The 17180-nt window shown below is 46.9% G+C and overlaps 3 protein-coding genes across 5 annotated transcripts in view; 1 reads left to right on the top strand and 2 right to left on the bottom strand.

Annotated features, from left to right (window-relative positions):
- Nucleotides 1–17180, top strand: part of LOC135367221 (uncharacterized) — a 67435-nt gene that overhangs the window by 2187 nt on the left and 48068 nt on the right. For 2 of the 3 annotated variants that reach the window (XM_064600381.1, XM_064600380.1), the window contains exon 2: nucleotides 11216–11399. The exons of the other annotated variant lie outside the window; for it this stretch is intronic. In XM_064600381.1, the coding sequence (XP_064456451.1) occupies nucleotides 11312–11399 (88 nt within the window). In that variant the 5' untranslated portion in view covers nucleotides 11216–11311. The remainder of the gene's footprint in view (nucleotides 1–11215; nucleotides 11400–17180) is intronic. 3 annotated transcript variants of the gene reach the window in all.
- On the bottom strand, nucleotides 1241–3684 carry LOC135367224 (uncharacterized). The gene is made up of 3 exons (XM_064600386.1): nucleotides 3321–3684; nucleotides 2430–2648; nucleotides 1241–1581 (listed from the first exon to the last, which is right to left on the bottom strand). Exons 1-3 carry the CDS (start codon nucleotides 3369–3371, stop codon nucleotides 1390–1392), a joined length of 462 nt encoding a protein of 153 aa, XP_064456456.1. The 5' UTR covers nucleotides 3372–3684; the 3' UTR covers nucleotides 1241–1389.
- LOC135367223 (uncharacterized) lies at nucleotides 12238–13638 on the bottom strand. The gene is made up of 2 exons (XM_064600385.1): nucleotides 13360–13638; nucleotides 12238–13151 (listed from the first exon to the last, which is right to left on the bottom strand). Exons 1-2 carry the CDS (start codon nucleotides 13444–13446, stop codon nucleotides 12657–12659), a joined length of 582 nt encoding a protein of 193 aa, XP_064456455.1. The 5' UTR covers nucleotides 13447–13638; the 3' UTR covers nucleotides 12238–12656.

The raw sequence follows: 17180 nt of genomic DNA, 5'->3' as shown, positions 1-17180 counted from the left end.
AATAAAGAGAGTGATCACACCTGCAGCATTCCACCCAAGAGGACCTCTATACAGGAAGTGAAAGGATTTTCATTGGTCTGTTAGTAGGTTTGCACGTAAGGTGACACTCGGTATCCGCAGTGAAATGGTGCACGCGAGGAGCAGCTGACGTTTTAGATGACACCGGGTTTTTAAAGTGAAAACCTCCGACAGAACGGAAGGCGCAATGCGTCTCCAGGGACTTTAGTACATATAACCGTTGAGCCTCATATCGATGACGTTAAGACGCGTTAGCCCATTTTTGAGCACCATTTTCACACTGTCGTTTGGGGTGAAGACTTCAGCCGCTGTCATTGTGCTTACTCTGTCGTCCGCGGGACATTAGCAGGGGCCCTTGCACGAACGTCGAGGAGACCCCTCAGTGATGTCCTCAGCAGCTACAGCGATTCTCCGGGCCCAGAGATCGCGGCCTCAGACAAGGCCACTTGATTTCGAGACCGCTTTTTACAGCGAAAGCTGTTTGTGCCGCGTTTCTAGAGATCGAAGCGCCGGCGTCGTCCGGAGGCGGAAAAGCGAACCTAGTATTAGTGACGGCGACGAAGTGTGCAATGTTACCATGGTTACCATGGCGCTTGTATTAGTGACGATGACGATTAAGTCAATGTTAGCATGGCGCCTGAGAAAAAAACAGGAAGAAATAGTAGTGATTGTGCCATGATTTCGCCTCATACGCCATACCTGGTCCTGCGGACGTATAAACCTTGCTGCGGGCACGAGAACGCAGAGCTCACGAAGACCCAGCTCGTCGTCCGGCCGAGACCGCAAACAAGAGAGCACGATGTAAGGATCCTAACATGCGTGCCGTCGAATCTGAGGCACAATAACATGGACGCGGAGGCCCTATACAGTGCGTGCCGCCGAAGCAGTGGCAAAGAGGCTTCAGAAGCAAGTGAAAGCCAATGGATCCACGAACGGCTTCAGTACGCAGTTCAGGAAGAACCCACTTTGGGTTCAGTTACTCGGTGAGCGATCGCTTGTGCCTCAAGAGTGATCTGACAGCGCTGCCGTTGACTTGCCATGCATTGCATCGACTAGAACTGGACGTTAAAATGAATGCCCAATACCGACGGTGCTGTCGCTGAATTCGCGTTACACAACTGTAACAGTCGTGTGTGTTTTCTTTTTCTTTTTCAAGTCTTCTCCAAGCGCTCTCGAGTGTTGCATTCCAATTAATAATTGGAATATTGGAATGCAAAGGCGCTCAGTGAAGTACTATTTATTTTAGATATGTATATGTGCAGATTAGCTTGATCATTATAGTATTATATTTACTTGGCGCGTCACCGCACTCGATCTCTGTATGGCGCGCACAATGAAGTTGACGTCACTGAACGCGTCTTGCGATGGCCGTCAGCCTTCTTTGGCGTCGACGTTCCTGAACGGCAACCATAGACCGATAAGGTCAGGATCTTCGGTGATGTTCTCATCTGGAATGAAGATTGGAGTCGTAAGTGCTGCGGATGCTTCGGCTTCCGGAAGGTCCATCAAGAGAGATTCGTTCGACTCCGACAACAAGAAGCTTCTTCTTCGTGACAGCGCCATCTGAAAAGAGAGTAAAAAGAATAATAGCCACCATATTTTCACGGACGAAAACAGACGAGCGAGATGGCGAATAATCGGCGAACGGTCGGGCAACATTTGGTTAAGAACGTCCGCCGGCTCAGAGATGATAGAAGTGAAACCAGCATGTCTATGGCCCTTATAGTTTTTTTTTTATAACAAATCTGTATCGCCTAGGAAAAGACACCCTGTAGTACCTTCGTATGTTCGCCATCGGTCGACAATGTACTTGGCTCGTTCCGAAAAGTGCTTAGATGTTAAATCAACGAATTTTAAAGAACAGCGCTGCTTCCGCAGCTGCAGAGGTTCCGGCAGCAACTACATCCGCGTGACGTCACTGTCTAACAGGACGGCGGCATCCTTTCGACTCTGATTGGTGGTGTAAGGAATGACGTTTTCGCCCTTTTTCAGAGAGGGAGCTCTGACATACTCGCAACATCCAGGGTGTGCTCTTGTTATGAATTCCATCGAATAACGGTCAAACCTCGTCAAGTTTCCGCGGGAGATTTTAGATAATGTAGTCACTGGTCCTCGAGGAATACAATGACACGATAGGTTCGAAATAGACTGTAGAAGATGCGACCATCCCTCTACCAAAACATGTAGAATCGACTTCGACGTCCGCCATCGCCTCGTGTGCACCTGTCGGTGTGTGCTACGCTCAACGTGGAGTACGCTATTCGCCGGCGGAGGAATACTTCTCTAACTGTAGCACTTAAGTTATCACGGTGTGTGCTAATAATTTTAAGAATAGTCGAGTCGCTTCAACGAGTAACAACTTGCACTTAGAGATAATATCGACGTTAGTAAAGAAAAGTTTTCATACTCACCTGGTCGCTGAGTTGGTAGTAAAGTAGCAGCGCTCCAATAGCGATAACAATGGCTATAGCGATAGCAATGCAGACCACGCTGCGGATACGATCGTTGGAAGTACGCAGGACACTGGATTGACGAAGCCATCGTTTTATCCGGGCTTCTCTCACGGATGCATCCAAATTCTCAGTTCCTCTTCCTCCTCCTGGGGAATCGGCGACGACATTGGTATGGTGCTGAATAATGTTGAGATGATGACGTCGACTTGATTGACTAATTCTTTTACACTTGCTTTAAAAAGGCACAACCTTTACGTGTAATAGGGGGAACTAGTCAGTTCTTAATTACTGATTAAGATATTAATATTATAAGATTAATAATTAGTAACTGCATGATATGTAAAATATGGCCCAGTCTACTTAGCCACTGAAATTAGCGTATGCTAAAGTGTACTAAGAACTTCTACCTTGAACTAACCGATGGATATTCCATTGGTTTCCATTTGAGAAGCAGTACTAAGTAGCGGCATTAAGGAACACCCGTGAAGACAGAGAAACATTGTGCAAATTGAGGGTCAAAGAAGTGTGGTTTTTGACCTTAGTCTCTGTGAAGTTACCCGAAGAGATCAGGGAGGGGCTTGCACACATTGAGGGTTTTATATTAAAAGCTTGAAAGGCAGTAGTAGTCTCGGAATATTTATTAGCGACGAACACCAGCATTTTCAGAGTGTGACCACAATAGCCCGCCATCTCTCTGGATGTGCGACACGTCAAGCAGAATATTGAACCTGCGCTCGTATTGTTTGTCCAATATTGGACGTGCTGCAAGGCTTTGTTGAGGTGTTGAACGGCCAGTGCATTGAGCGAAACAGTAGTATAGGAAAATAATTTCTTGTAGTGCGAGCTTACCTCAAGGCTGTCTGTCCTTCGCACACCGTCCCGTGCGTCGGTGGCTGCCATTTTCTCACCATCTTCTTCTTCTTACAGAAGACGCGTGACCATAGTCGCAGCTCTTCTTCTTTGCCACTTGTGTGGTGTGAACTGTCCATCATACTCGGTGGTGGTGGCGGTGATAGGGCTTGCCGTTGTCGGCCTCACGTATGTGGGCAACGTCACGACTCACGCCCTGGGGGAATGTGCGTCCTGGGCCGACTTCTAAGGCCATCATACTCAACCATAGACCTCTCATAACAACTACCAATCAAGCCAGAGAAGAAAAGCATCTCAACACCCTGTTGAAAAAAAGCCAAATAGGTTGTATGCGATCCTATTTATCCTATACAAATTGATGTAGGATCCTTTATGTCCTATTTTGTATCATGTGGGAAGGTTGTGGGATCCTACATGTCCTATATTCACTCACATATAGGTGAGTCATAGGATCCTACATGTCTCATATTAGGCTATGTAGGAGAGTTGTGGTGTCCTACTTGTCCCATATTCGGCAATACAGGAGAGTTGTAGGACACTACATTGCCTATATCCGGCTACGTAGCAGACTTGTAGGATCCTACAAGGCATCAAAAAGGAGCTATGGGAGATCTTACGTGACCTGTTTGGTTTCATGTGTGGAGGACGTGGGGAATTATTTTGAGATATGGAAGTGATATATTAACACAGCAACAAACATTATTTGATTGCATATATTTATATATATCCTTCAAAACTGGGGCCTAGAACGAACTAGTCATATTCAATCACGTTTGCCAACGCGCATACATACGGCAGGTTATCAAGTGCGAATTCTATTAGAACCGCTGCAAATAAATATATATTTTTAGGTTAAAAACAAGTGAATGGACTGGTTGCATTCATTTATGGAACATGCATAGAGTATGTCCATTACTAGTCGACGAACCATCAAGCATACAATGATGCGTGCATTCCTTTGAGTGCTATTTAAGCACAAACTTCGACAGCAGTGCGCAACAGGTCGAGGTGGCGGTTGAACCCCATCGAGCGACATTGCGGTGTCGATGGGGTTCTCGGTCTAATTTCTAGGACTAAACCGGTTCTATCAGGACGCGGTTTGTTGTCACGGATTCCCCAATCCTTCGCCTTCACGTACACGCTCACGGCTCGCGGGAATCCTAAGAGTAGTCGAGATACTTGAAAATTCCAGGCCTCCGTCTGCACTTCCGATGCATTCGGAGCTCCGTAACATCCGCCCCGCTGGTCATGTCGACACCAGAATTTCCGTCCTAGTAGGACTTGAGTCGCTCTACGATCGGTCAAATGGAACCATGGGTCGGTCTTTAGCGGTTCGGGGGTTGTGGGCAGAGACGCGTTCGTAACTCTGTTTTTCTAAGCTTTGACGCCCTTTTTCGGACGGAAGCCCGCGATGGACAGTTTTCATCTTTCTAGAGTGTACTCGCCTCAAATCGGTGAACGTGGCAAAATTTACTACAGCTGTCAAAGTCTTCTGGTTCTCGAGCTACAGGTTTCCGTGTTTACAGTACTCACAATACATGGGACTGCCGGCTGTTTTTTCCCTAAAACCGTTTTAATAGCACCTACAGAGTCGTGTTTGACATAGTTTTGAAGCTCTTGACGTGCTCTTTCCAACCGCTTCAATCCCGTAAGCGCGCGACTCTCCGTTCCCCAGATATGGGCTTTGGAGTTGGAGGGTCATGGCACTGGCGCCAGCAAGTCTGGCTGACGCCGCTCGGAGACGCTTCCGTGAGTGCCGTTCCTTTAGTGCCGTAATCTCGCTTACATAACGTCCAATTTACTGGAAATTTTGGATGCGTGTTCTTCGTTCTTTGCTCTACAACTTTTCAATTCGCACCTTCCGTCTATTTACTACAGGTTATGGCGTTATTCCCGAAATTCCTTAGGCTGACTCTTCTAGTTCTGCAACCTTCGGCCCTGTTTTTAGGTTTGAACCCTGTGGGAGATCTGAATCACCTATTAACGGATTCGTGCACTCCGAACACCGAACGGCTAGAAACTTGCGGGATCTTTTTATCTTTCTCCATTCTCGAGTGAGGACAACATGGCAAAAGCGGCTCGTTATACATGGGACTGGGGGCATTTTTTTCGATGTCGGTTGTTTGTTGGCGTAGAAATGTGATTGAAGACTTATTTTGACGGGAAAAACGTCCTCCTTCCAATGGCACTGGTCACCCGTACGCGCGACTTTCTGCTTTCTGGATGTAGCGCGAGGAGAGCATGGTGGAGAACCGTTACAGCCAGGTGGCGCCGTTGGAGCTTGGAATTCCTCCAGCTCATTTGGAAGGGAAATCTTAGAAGCGTTCGGACGCATGTCCAGAGAGCTCTCGTTCGGGAAGCGTCTTTCGTCGTAGTTTTGGTGGTTTTGGTGCCCCGCAGTGCTGTGACTGTATTTCATGCCTTACTAGTGGTATCTGGACCTGTTTCTGTGTGTGTACCTTGGAAGACCGAAAGCTGTTGGATTTCGTGAATTGAAGGTTAGTTGTGTGCATGTTTCGTGCACCTTTTGCGTTGTATTCTTCCTAGCGTGTGGGTTCCTATAACTTTATCCGCTCAGTGCGATTATTACCCTATTGTTACCTATTTCCTTATGCTCCATCTGTAATCTTGTGCTCTTACCCTGTTGGTTAACCTGTATCATCACTTAACATCAGGTTGATATCATGTGTGATGCTTCAGCGGCCCTGCTACAGGGTATCGGTGCTCTAAAGATACAGATCTTCCTTTTTTGGTTATTAATTCATAATAACTCAGCTTGAGTCATGCATATTTTCCCCGAGTGTGGAAGGAATATGTACAGAATGTAAATAATTGCGGATATTATGACTCAACGTGCATTGTTTTCACCCTGTTCAGGTAATGCCTTACTGACACCCTTGCTGTAGCCCCAGTTGTCATAGTTAATTGATCTTACTGCTAACAAACAAAACCATTGTCTTTGGACCTCAAGTAACAGCATATGTGGGAAGTCTGGTTAACTTGTGCACGAGTTTGGCATATTTTATGTGACACATAATGTATTATCCCTTGTTAAATCTAGCTTCCTAACTCACTTTATTGTTTCAGATGCCTACAAGAAATGTATCTTAGAGCTATCATCTAGCATGATCTGTAAAGGTGTTGAAGACGCTGTACATCAGGCAAGAGCGTGATTGTTCAACAGTCATGTCAGAGGGATGATGAACGATATCAATAAAAAATAAAAAAAACAGAAGCTGCATGATTTGTTATTTCCTAATATACACAGCACAATAGAGTGCACAAATTATACAGGATCACCACGAGAGACTTGGACCTATTTGCATGTAGGACCCAACGTAGGTCCCACAATCAAATAGGATCCTGTTTATATGTAGGATGCATTTGCATGTAGGTCCCACAACCAAATAGGATCCTGTTTATATGTAGGATCGCATTTGCATGTAGGACCCACAATTAAACAGGATCCTATTTGTATGTAGGTTCCTTCATCATGTAGGACCTGGTGTCATAATACCATATGGAGTCAAGTAGGAATTTCCAACAGGGCATGTGAGCCGCCATGATCGATACGGTAGGCCTAGCGTTTTACGAACGGTGGTACCTGCGAGTTCCCTGCGCTGTTATTTCATGTTTCAGCACATGGTTTCAAACCGTACGATACTCGTTCCCTAGAGAATCCAAGCGCGCAGGTGATGGCAGACGAAACAAATACACTTCGCACACGGCATGGTACGCGGAGCAGAGCGGAAGCGGAAGCGACTTGCATTGGATTGGATAGCATTGCGCCGAACGTGCCTACTCTTCATATGTGGAAAGACTGTGGCGGAATCCGATCCAATCCAAAATATCGACCATGGCGTCTCCCGGACTTTGACATTGGGAGAGAGTCTTGCCTCGGTGCAACTCCTTTGCTCTCCCCCATCGCTCCCTCTCCCAGCTTTTCTTCTAGCCTTTCCACTTATGATTTCTATGTACTCAACCGTGGAGGAGTGATCCCAAGCAGCACAGCGCCTTGGCCGGATCTTGGACCAATATTGGCAATGCCGTCCCGATATTGGACCAAGATTGAACCCATATTGTCAATATCGGTCCAATTATTGGGCCACGACGTTGCGATGCTTGGGATATGTCAACTTTTAGCGCCGGGACTTTGACGTCGAAGGGGTCAGAAAAGGTCCGGGAGGCCTCACACAGTGTCAGCACCCGAAATTGTTCATTGCGTCCGTGACCTCATTTTGACAGATCAGCGAATTCCCGGCTAAAACAATTGCGGAAGGCTTAGGCATATCCAGAGAACGCGTTGGGTTTGTAATTCATGAAGAGATGCGGAATGATTAGACGCCGTTACATCTAAAGTGAAATTGCATCCATCGAGCTGGGACATCCAAACACGAGAGAGCCAAGTATAGAGCCCAAATACTTGAATGCCGATGAGAAACTACGCTGAGTGGATGCCTCCAAGTTGATTTTCCAGCTTTTTTTTTAGCGTTAGTTTATTATCGCGTCGCCGGTTCAGTAGGGAGCTTTGGAAGGATGAAAAGAGATCTAGCAGATTAGAAGGCCTTTACAGTAACGGTTTCGAATATAGGGTACGCCAAGCACCCGATTCCTTTGAAGTGGTTGGCATCACATTGCTGATCTTGTATTTGAAAGCTTCCGTTTTTGGTTTTCTTTTGTATCCGTGGAACACTTCCGAAGTGCCTAAAGCTCCCTAATGTGTGCTTCCTCTTGATTTCCCTGAAACGCATCCAGCTGGCGGTCTTTCACACCGCTTACCCTTTCAATATCTGCGCGCGCACCTGTCACTCTCTGTTTTCATCCATTCTGCCGCGGAGTGGCGAGGAGGCTTTTGGTTCCACAGACACGGTGGTCTCCTGAAACGTTCCCGTTCAGAGCAACCACTGTAAAAAGAAAAGAAAAGGAAAACGAACGGCACGGGAAGCTACCGAAAGGCTCTTTCCTTTTTCAGGACAATGCACCGGTTCACAAAGCAGGCAAGACAGTTGTTCTGGAGGACTAGCGACTTGAACGCACGGCACGGCCGCCGTGCCCGTGCTGGAGTCCCCATCGTACTATTTTTTGTCTCGCAACATGAATACGTTTTTTTAATGGCGTGTTAGCGTCGCTAAGCAAGTGTGGCTATGAGCGACGGGCAGATATGGACAGACGGAGAGAGAGGACAGCAGGAAGGAGTGGGGGACAGGGGCATTAGTATGCGTCCTGGGCCGACTTCAAGGGGAACTGTGCACACATTCCTCTGGAAAGTCTTCGGAAAACCCAGGGAAAACCTCAGACAGCACAGCCGGCGGTAGGATACAAACCCACCACCTCCCAGTCTATAGCACGACCTTTGTGAATAAGTTTTGAAGAAAAAGCTGTTCTCGGAGGACTTGGAGGTGATCGGAGCAGCCGAAGCCTCCTCCGGAGAGTAGACGTCGGATTTCTTTTTCTGGTGGTTACAAGTTTTAGGAACTGTGCGAGGTTGAACTTAAAAATTATGAACTTGATCGATGTGCAAAGATGAAGTTGCACTGATCTTCGAGCCGAATACTTTGAATGACACTATAGCTTGCGTTATTCCTTGTCGGGCAGATAACTTTTCAACACATCGTCGTATTCTACGTATTCTGTCATCGTACTCTATAAAGTCCCGCTTTTAGCTTTAGCTAGGTTCGTCTTCTGCTCAAACGATCAATCCTTATCTAGTCCTACCCTCACTTTCGGCTCATCTTATCGCCTCATTTCCTTACACTACTGCAGTCTAAAGCAAACCGTTTGCATCATCACCTCGAGATGAGTAGTTGTCCTGTCTGCGTAGTCATGTGACATGTCTTGCTTTCGCATCTGGCATTGCGAAGGCCACGCCATGATGGCGCATGCGGCAGACCAGGAGTCACGATATGTTGTCTGCGGCAAACGATATTTTTTTCACCCCTGCGACCTCACTTGCCGCCTTGACTAACTCCATTCGTAGTCCAAACCGAGATTCCTGTTGGGTGCGTGCACTCTAAGAAAAAAGGGGTGAAACGGGGAGTAATTGCAGCTTCTACTCCCCTAGAATGCAATTACTCCCCATTTTGGTCCCCTAGCCCAACCTTAGTCCCGACATTTACTCCCCAGGACTGCAAATTATCACTGAACTTCGCGAATGGTCTCCTGAATGCAACAGCCAACGTAAATATGTGCCCTTGGTCAGTTTGAACGGCATAAGGCTGTGTAACTCAGCCAACGTAGCAATTTTCCAGCCACTCAGAGTAAGAAACAGTCAGCGCAATTTTATTCGCAAATTGTGCCCTACCAGCGAGCATGGCCGAGTGGGCTAAGGCGGCCGCTCGTTGGTGGTAACCAATGTCGTGCTGTAGACTGGGAGGTGGTGAGTTGGAATCCTACCACCGGCTGGTGCTGTCTGAGGTTTTCCCTGGGTTTTCCGAAGACTTTCCAGACGAATGTCGGCACAGTTCCCCCTCAAGTCGGCCCAGGACGCACACTAATCCCTCTGTCCCCCACTCCTTCCTGCTGTCCTCTCTCCGTCTGTCCCCATCTGTACGGCGCTCATAGTTCACAGTTGCTTCCCGGCGCTAACACGCAATAAAAAAAAAGTTGTGCCCTATGTATGGCGCAAGGTTTTTTATAACTCCACATATCACGGTTGACTGTTTGCTCCAAAGTATTTTCATGCATGCACACGAATTATGTACCTGGGACTCTTACAACAGCGCGTGAAATGCAGTCTCCACTTTGTGACATTCATTTACTCCCGTGCATTTACTCCCGAAAGGGACTATTTTTTGTGGCAACGCATTTAGTCCCCCAAAGGAGTAAAAGTACTTCTTTTTTTCTTAGAGTGTGGAATTGTTAAAGTGAACGGTTTTGCGTCGCAATGTCATTCTTTTTCCAAGCGTCTTGTGTCTTTCGTGAGTTAAACGCAAGTGTACGTGTGAGTGGCGAAGCAACGAATTTCGCGCACTGCTTTGCTGCAGTTCTGCAAAGACAACATATAGAGTAGCCAGCCCAATGTAGAGTGGGGCCAACCTCTCCGTGCTCTTCTTAGTTCAAATCAGCAACGTAGAAAAGTTTTTCTCTTTGTTTGAGACTCGTAGCAAATGGGCTACCATAGTTTCTACTCGGCGTTCTGTCACTTGTGTGTGTCACACGTTGGGTGCAGGGATTTCCCTACACCCCCCTCAGGGGGGGTGTACACCCTCCCTGCATTTTTGCAACACCCCCCCCCTGAAATTTCTCAGGTGACTTCACCCAGCTCGGCCACCAACACGTTCTGGTAGTGAGTCCGGCGCACCGAACTACATCCTGTGCTGTCAAACTTGGGCTGTAGGACCACAGTCATGCAGATGATCGTACCATGCATTTGTCCAAAATCATTTGAAAGTGACTGTGCAATGCATATATTGCACGTATGTACGAGCAAAAATGCGTGCGGCCACGCAAACTCAATGTGGATCATCAAGAGCCATTTGCGCCCAACTCAACCAAGCGAGGTATTCTAAGGTTTTCGGCGTTGATTGCTAAGTGTTCGTTGACAAGATGGTAGTCTCTTATCTTTGTGGGTCGTGTGATTATGCATCTTAATGTTGAAATGCCGTTCACAATGAATCTCTATTCTAATGTACGGTGTTCTAAAGTAATAACATGTACAAATAAACCGGGAAAGCTCTGCAGATATGTCACCGTTGTGCCACGATTCTTTTCGTGTCTAAGAAAAATTCTGTAAGTGGAACCTTCACCAAGCATGCCCCCCCCCCCCCTTGAAAGCTCGGCACCTCCCAGCTGTGAATTTCTGGGGAAATCATTGGTTGGGTGCAGCGAGACAGACACACAAGGAATTTTCAAACTGAACCATTGTACCTTTTCAGGATTACCTACGCATTTTGTGTGTGTGTGCCCCCCTACGGAGACATGCTGGGATCACGTGGTGTGCCTTGCGTACTACCTTCTGGACTTCTCCTGGAATGGTGATGTGTTCTGTTTACGTGCACGTTGAACATGTTGTGGTCACTGCTCCAGATCGACTCTGCCTGCGTTGGATCGCTGGTCATGGTCAGTCAAAGCTATTTCTTCGTTTAGCGGCCTATAGTTCGCAAGAAATGGTTTTTCAGTATTATTGGCATACAGGGTGTCCAAAATTAAGCTTTAACGAGCGCTACGCAAACACAGCGATGACAGGAAACCGGATGATAACGTTACGCTACTTGTGTAAGACACAGGTGCCGCTAATTATGTAGCACCTGTTTCTTACTCAAGGAACAGAAAAAAACAGAAAAAACAGAAACAGAAAAAAAAAACACACAGTAATCAAACAGTTGGGACGTAAAAAGTGTGACATTTGCTTTCATGTTTCATCAGAGATTTCGATGTGCAGTCTAAAGCTATATCCACTTTCTCTGCTCGATTTGGCAACGTCTCCCTTAGAGTCGTCGAACGGTTTGCTTTTGGGACCTCCTTCTGGAAAATATTATATCCTGTATAACGAATTGTCTATAAAAGGTTAATAAAGGTGAAATTTTAAAGAGTGGCCTGGGAAGCTGATGCACTATACCCATACCAAACGTGGGTGACGTTTTGGCCAGAGGCATGGCGGTCCTGCTGCACAAACACTGTTATACAACGGCTGACATACGGCGACGATAGTGACAATAACCATGATTGCATGTTAAACCAAGTGCAAAGGCTCGAAGACAAATAAGATATTAACTAACACGCCACCCCAGCGACTTTCAGAGTGCGTCATCTGAAGGGACAAACCAGCCACTACTCTCACTAGCCACTACTCTCGCTGCGCTGCGCTGCGCGTCTGGCCAAAACGTCTCTGGCCAAATGCCTCTGGCCAAAACGTCACCCACGTTTGGCATGGGTATAGTGCATGAGCTTCCCAGGCCACTCTTTAAAATTTCACCTTTATTAAGCATTTACAGACAATTCGTTATACAGGATATAATATTTTCCAGAAGGAGGTCCCAAAAGCAAACCGTTCGACGACTCTAAGGGAGACGTTGCCAAATCGAGCAAAGAAAGTGGATATAGCTTTAGACTGCACATCGAAATCTCTGATGAAACATGAAAGCAAATGTCACACTTTTTACGTCCCAACTGTTTGATTACCATCTGCGCAGTCATCACTTGCTTCGTGGTCCCAATAGACCTTTCGAGAAAAGCGCCCGCGGCCCCCAGTGAGCGACGCAAGGCACAGGTGGTGCTGGTTTTTCTCAAAGGGACTATTGTATGTATGTACGCGTACAGAGAACGACTAGCGCATAATGGGGCAAACAGACGGGGAATCATCATCTTAATCCTAATTTACGGATTGAGCTTAACACCAACAGAGATAGCATTGTCCACTACGTATCCTTGTTCTTCAGCTACTGATACTCGTAGCAGCTCAGGGAATCCCCATGACTTGTTGCAGCCGTCTCTTGGTCTCTTGAAGGAACCGAACGTTGCAGATGAGAATGACGAGATGGTCTTCGAGATGTCCAATGTCTCGTCCGTTGGATGGAAAATAGTTAGAGTGTAGGGAGTCCTGAAGGGCCATACGAGGCGCTGGTCAGTGCGACCCTTGCAGAATCCAAGATATAATTCCAGCCATAGTTCTCCGTCATGGCGAGCCACTCTAAAATGTAGTTTCGCGGTGTACGCGTTCAGTACAAAGTCATCGCTGAACTTGTTGGATTTTCCAGAGCTGAGGGCCTCACTCATCATTTCACGAAGCCCTTCCACGTGCCAATTCATCTCTGTCGTCCTGCAGCTCACTCTCTTGAGTCTCTTGAGGATCGGCAGGGCCGGAGAAGACCCCTGAAATTGTGCAACATGTAGCATATTTTTGATTGGCAGTATTCAAGCGTTCGCACCACTCATCATTATAAATGACGCGTGGAAATGAATAATGCGATATAGTTTACGTAACGGGTCAACTGGGAACATGTACGATCACGAGCAAAGCCGCGGTTCATTTCTCGGAGAGGAAGGTTCTTCGTTTGTGACTCGCATCGATATGACTTACATTTCGAACGTCTTCTTCTAACGTGACATCTGCAGCTGAAGCCAGACATACGGCGAAGAGGAGTGTCGCAGTCCAAAGGGACGCCATAGTGAGTATCCTCCGCAATCTTCTTGACGTTGAGCCGAAGGGCGAGCAATTTATATTCGATCGTATTTGGTCTTCTCAGTAAACGGGGCCGCGATATCATTCAACGTGACAATGGCTGGACACTTCACGACCACATTCAGGAAGCACAGTCGCACTAAGACAATGGGTGAGCGTGGGTGCCAAGTGGAAATGTGCTCTCAACAATCTTATCTGTCCCTGGTGTGCGTACTCGATGTGCATATTCTTAATGCGTCATAGAATGCGCTCCTTTTGTATGGCAAAACGAATGCAGGAAAATATTGCCCCGGAAAAAAATAGTCCCTGGTTGTGTGGGCGGAAAAAAGTGGTCCCGGGAGCGCTTGCGCAGCCAAAAAATACGGGGGCGTAGTATGCAGACAGTCGACGAAGCACGTCACAGTTCACTGATATACGGTGTCTCGGTTTTTGTTGAAATTGCGATCTACACCTGACTACGTCCAACGACGAGCACGTATACAGCGACCGTGAAGATGGAGCCACAGGATAGTAAGCATACGCGTTAGATTTCGCTCCCGGATGAGCCGACTCCTTGAACGCGCGACCGATACGACGGGCGTTGGGGCGGAACCGCTTCCGGTCAAGAGGTCCAACGCCTCAAGAGTTCCATCGAGTCAGGAGATCCAACCGGTCACGTGAGAGGCGAGTCAAAAGATACAAAGCGTCAAGAGTTCCAACCCGGTCAAGATATCCAACCAGTCAAAGTGTCATACTGGTCAGGATTCCCGATGAAAAAGAAAGTCTATCCCTAACCGTATTCGTTGCAGAACGATTGCGCTGTACGTAGTATGTAGTTATGAAGTAATATGCCCGGTAACAGTGAAGACTTTCCGGTGTTTTCTCTCTTCTTACCACACATGCACGCGCGCAAAACAAAGTAAGCGAGAAAATCCTGAGGTTGTGCTGTAGGTTACGGCGGCGAGTCCCCCTTTTGCCTTTGCACGTTTATGTCCATTGTCCCTAGCGCCGTAACACGCTAGCGGCGTAAACACGCCGTAACACGTATGCCAGAACGAATGCTTGTTACCAAGAGTATTAAGCTCAACTTACACAGAAACGTAGGCCGCAGGGCTTAAAACTTATCCTGTATCGCATTCTTTTCATTGGCCCCCACCCTTATCACATTATTCCATTCTTTTGCTGACCATGCTGGAAAATACAGTCTGACTATGCTTTCCACTCATCATTGACCTGTCACATTCATTGACCTCAACCCCAAAATGCAGGGCATACTGCTGGACTCGGAGTTGTCTTTGTACTTTTGTGTCCACGTTATGCTAGAACTGAAGTTTGCTACAATAATAATGGGCCCAGCTGCAAAGTGCTTTGTCTTTGTACTTTTGTGAACGCCGGAAAAAATTAAGGGAAAATTTGATACCGAAATCAGCTGAGGTCAGCTAGAAGCTACGGTCTTGAGGTGATTACGATGATCCCTGGACGCGACCTTCGGTCCTAGTTTTCTTACGATAGGAGGCAGCAAAGAGGTGCCCGTTTGTGGGACCCAGCCCTCTCCGTCTGGTTTGTTTTGGTTTCGGTCTGTCTACCAACGTCATGATGACGTTTCTCGGGTAGCGGTTTATTTCCTAAGCCACGGCGGTTGCTTGTAGGTTAGGGTTCTGTGGCTACTAGGGAGAAACATCCCATGTCATCATCACTTCTCCTTTATTTTTTTGGTGGTGTTGTTGTTGTTCAAGATCAAGACGTGCGACACATACTCCTTGCCTGCCAGCGGTCCGAAGATCACCGGTCGGGTCTCAGGCGCCGCCTTGCTCATCTTGGCTACCGAAAACTTTCCCTCGCGGTGTGGCCCTTCCTCGTACTCTGAAGTTGCGTCTGCCCTGACACGATTCCTTCGGGAATTTAAACCCCTGGGTATTCTCTGATACTTCATATGCGCAACGATTAGTGAAGGAGCTGTTTCTTCTGTATTTTTTCATAATTTTCTGTGTCTCAGTTCCTTGTACCTTCTCTTGTTTGCTTTATATAGCTATTGGGAATAGCGAGCCTACGCCGTGGCTATCCTTTCCTTTCCCTTTTTATTTTGTTACTTTATTATAACATATTCCCTTCCCCCTTGTTCAAGATCGGCGCGCCCATATGCTCCGCACATCCACTCGGACAAGATCACCGCGGTTTCGTTTTCCTTTCCACTTTCCACCTCTCACCAAGTTGCCCTTGGCATCTCATGTTTCTTTGTTATAAGAGAGAAACCGAAACGAAACGTTGAGTGTACCGTGGGGGAGTCACGACGCAAATACAACTGTTGCGTTTAGGTGATATCGTTCAGTCGTATTTGTTCTCGGCCGGTATAGTTTAATGAGGGTAGGAGCCGCCGCTGGACAAACTCTCGGTCTACTTAGAAGAATCTGGGGCCCCAATCCAAGGGAAAAAATGGGCATGCAGGTTGGTAACACTGTGCTGACGACCTCTTGAGCCCATGAAGGACCACCGGAAAAGCAGTCGTGTTATTCTGAAAGTTTGGGTGGCAATTAAGAGTTGATTAAGTTAATTAAGAGTTCATGGCTGATCATAACTTGTCGATGACGTCCGATGAGCTCCACTGCCTGTGCGGCGTCCGTTGCTTACGAGCATCACAATATAAGCATTACTGCCACGATGGTGGTGAGGAGACTGTAGGGGCGATTAAGGTAATGGCGGCCGCTGACAAAAACAGTTCGGTATAGCATATCTGTTTGTGTGCCAAGCGGGAGGTACACTGTAAACTGAAAAATACCCTTATGGGTGTAAATGGCCTGTCCTATAACTCACACCACTTTTTATACCGTATGGTCTGGAACGCCCTTTGCAGAGGGTAGATGGATAGAAATCCAGCGAATCGGTAGAGATGTAGGAAGGGAGTTGCCTGAGGACAGAAGCCGCCGATATTTCGAACAGAGACTGTTGCCCAGAAGAAGAACAGTGTCTGTTCGAAATATCGGCGGCTTCTGTCCTGAGGCAACTCGCTTCCTTAGCAGAAGGTGTATTCTGTGTGAAACACCCTTTGAAAGGGTGCTTTTCCTTGAAAACGCCGTCTATTGCACCCTTTATACAATGTTGTTTATATATGTTTAACAATCCTAAACCATCCTAAAAGTGTGTCTAAAGGCTGCAAAAGATGGTATTTTCAAGAAAAAGCGCCCTTTCAAAGGGTTTTGTACGCAGAATACGCTCTCTGAAACGGGTGTTCCAGACCATACGGTGTAAAATGTGGTGTGAGTTATAGGACAGGCCATTTACACCCATAAGGGTGTTTTTCAGTTTACAGTGTACCCGCATCATTTTCATTTTGTAACGTGCCCTTTCATAACATGTTTTGAGCTCCTTCTAGTAAACCATTCACTCTCAGTTGACGACCGCTATGTTGTCGTTATCAAAACTTCAGTTCCATTCTTCAGTTCCATTCATAGAAATCATAAGGTCTCCTTATGATTTCTATGGTTCCATTGGAATGGAGACACTCTATATGTAGATAAGTGTGTTTACAGGATAAGTGTTCACTTCCATCGTGAACTATACCTTATCTTTTATCAAGCTAAACTGAACGGAGTCACGGTAGCTCATACATCTTTGTAAGTACCTGCAGAAGGATGTCGAAGGCTTTGTCTTCTCATTCCATTGTTCCAACGTTCTCAGCTGCATGCACACTAAGGGGCCGTTTCCGCAGAACGAATCGACAAACCCCGTATCTGTGTACTGTT

Source organism: Ornithodoros turicata, chromosome 8 (genome assembly GCF_037126465.1).
Source record: "Ornithodoros turicata isolate Travis chromosome 8, ASM3712646v1, whole genome shotgun sequence".
Lineage (NCBI taxonomy): Eukaryota > Metazoa > Arthropoda > Arachnida > Ixodida > Argasidae > Ornithodoros > Ornithodoros turicata.
The sequence above is the reverse complement of the archived record's forward strand: the minus strand, read 5'-3'. Positions and strand labels throughout refer to the sequence as shown.

What these genes read in the sequence shown, in the direction of transcription:
- LOC135367224 (XM_064600386.1), bottom strand. Translation starts at nt 3,371, where the DNA reads ATGGCAGCCACCGACGCACGGGACGGTGTGCGAAGGACAGACAGCCTT. An exon ending in GAAGGACAGACAGCCTTGAG is followed by an intron (nt 2,649 to 3,320) that starts GTAAGCTCGCAC and finishes AACATTATTCAG; the next exon opens with CACCATACCAATGTCGTCGC. An exon ending in ACTACCAACTCAGCGACCAG is followed by an intron (nt 1,582 to 2,429) that starts GTGAGTATGAAA and finishes CTCTCTTTTCAG; the next exon opens with ATGGCGCTGTCACGAAGAAG.
- LOC135367223 (XM_064600385.1), bottom strand. Translation starts at nt 13,446, where the DNA reads ATGGCGTCCCTTTGGACTGCGACACTCCTCTTCGCCGTATGTCTGGCT. An exon ending in TAGAAGAAGACGTTCGAAAT is followed by an intron (nt 13,152 to 13,359) that starts GTAAGTCATATC and finishes GCACAATTTCAG; the next exon opens with GGGTCTTCTCCGGCCCTGCC.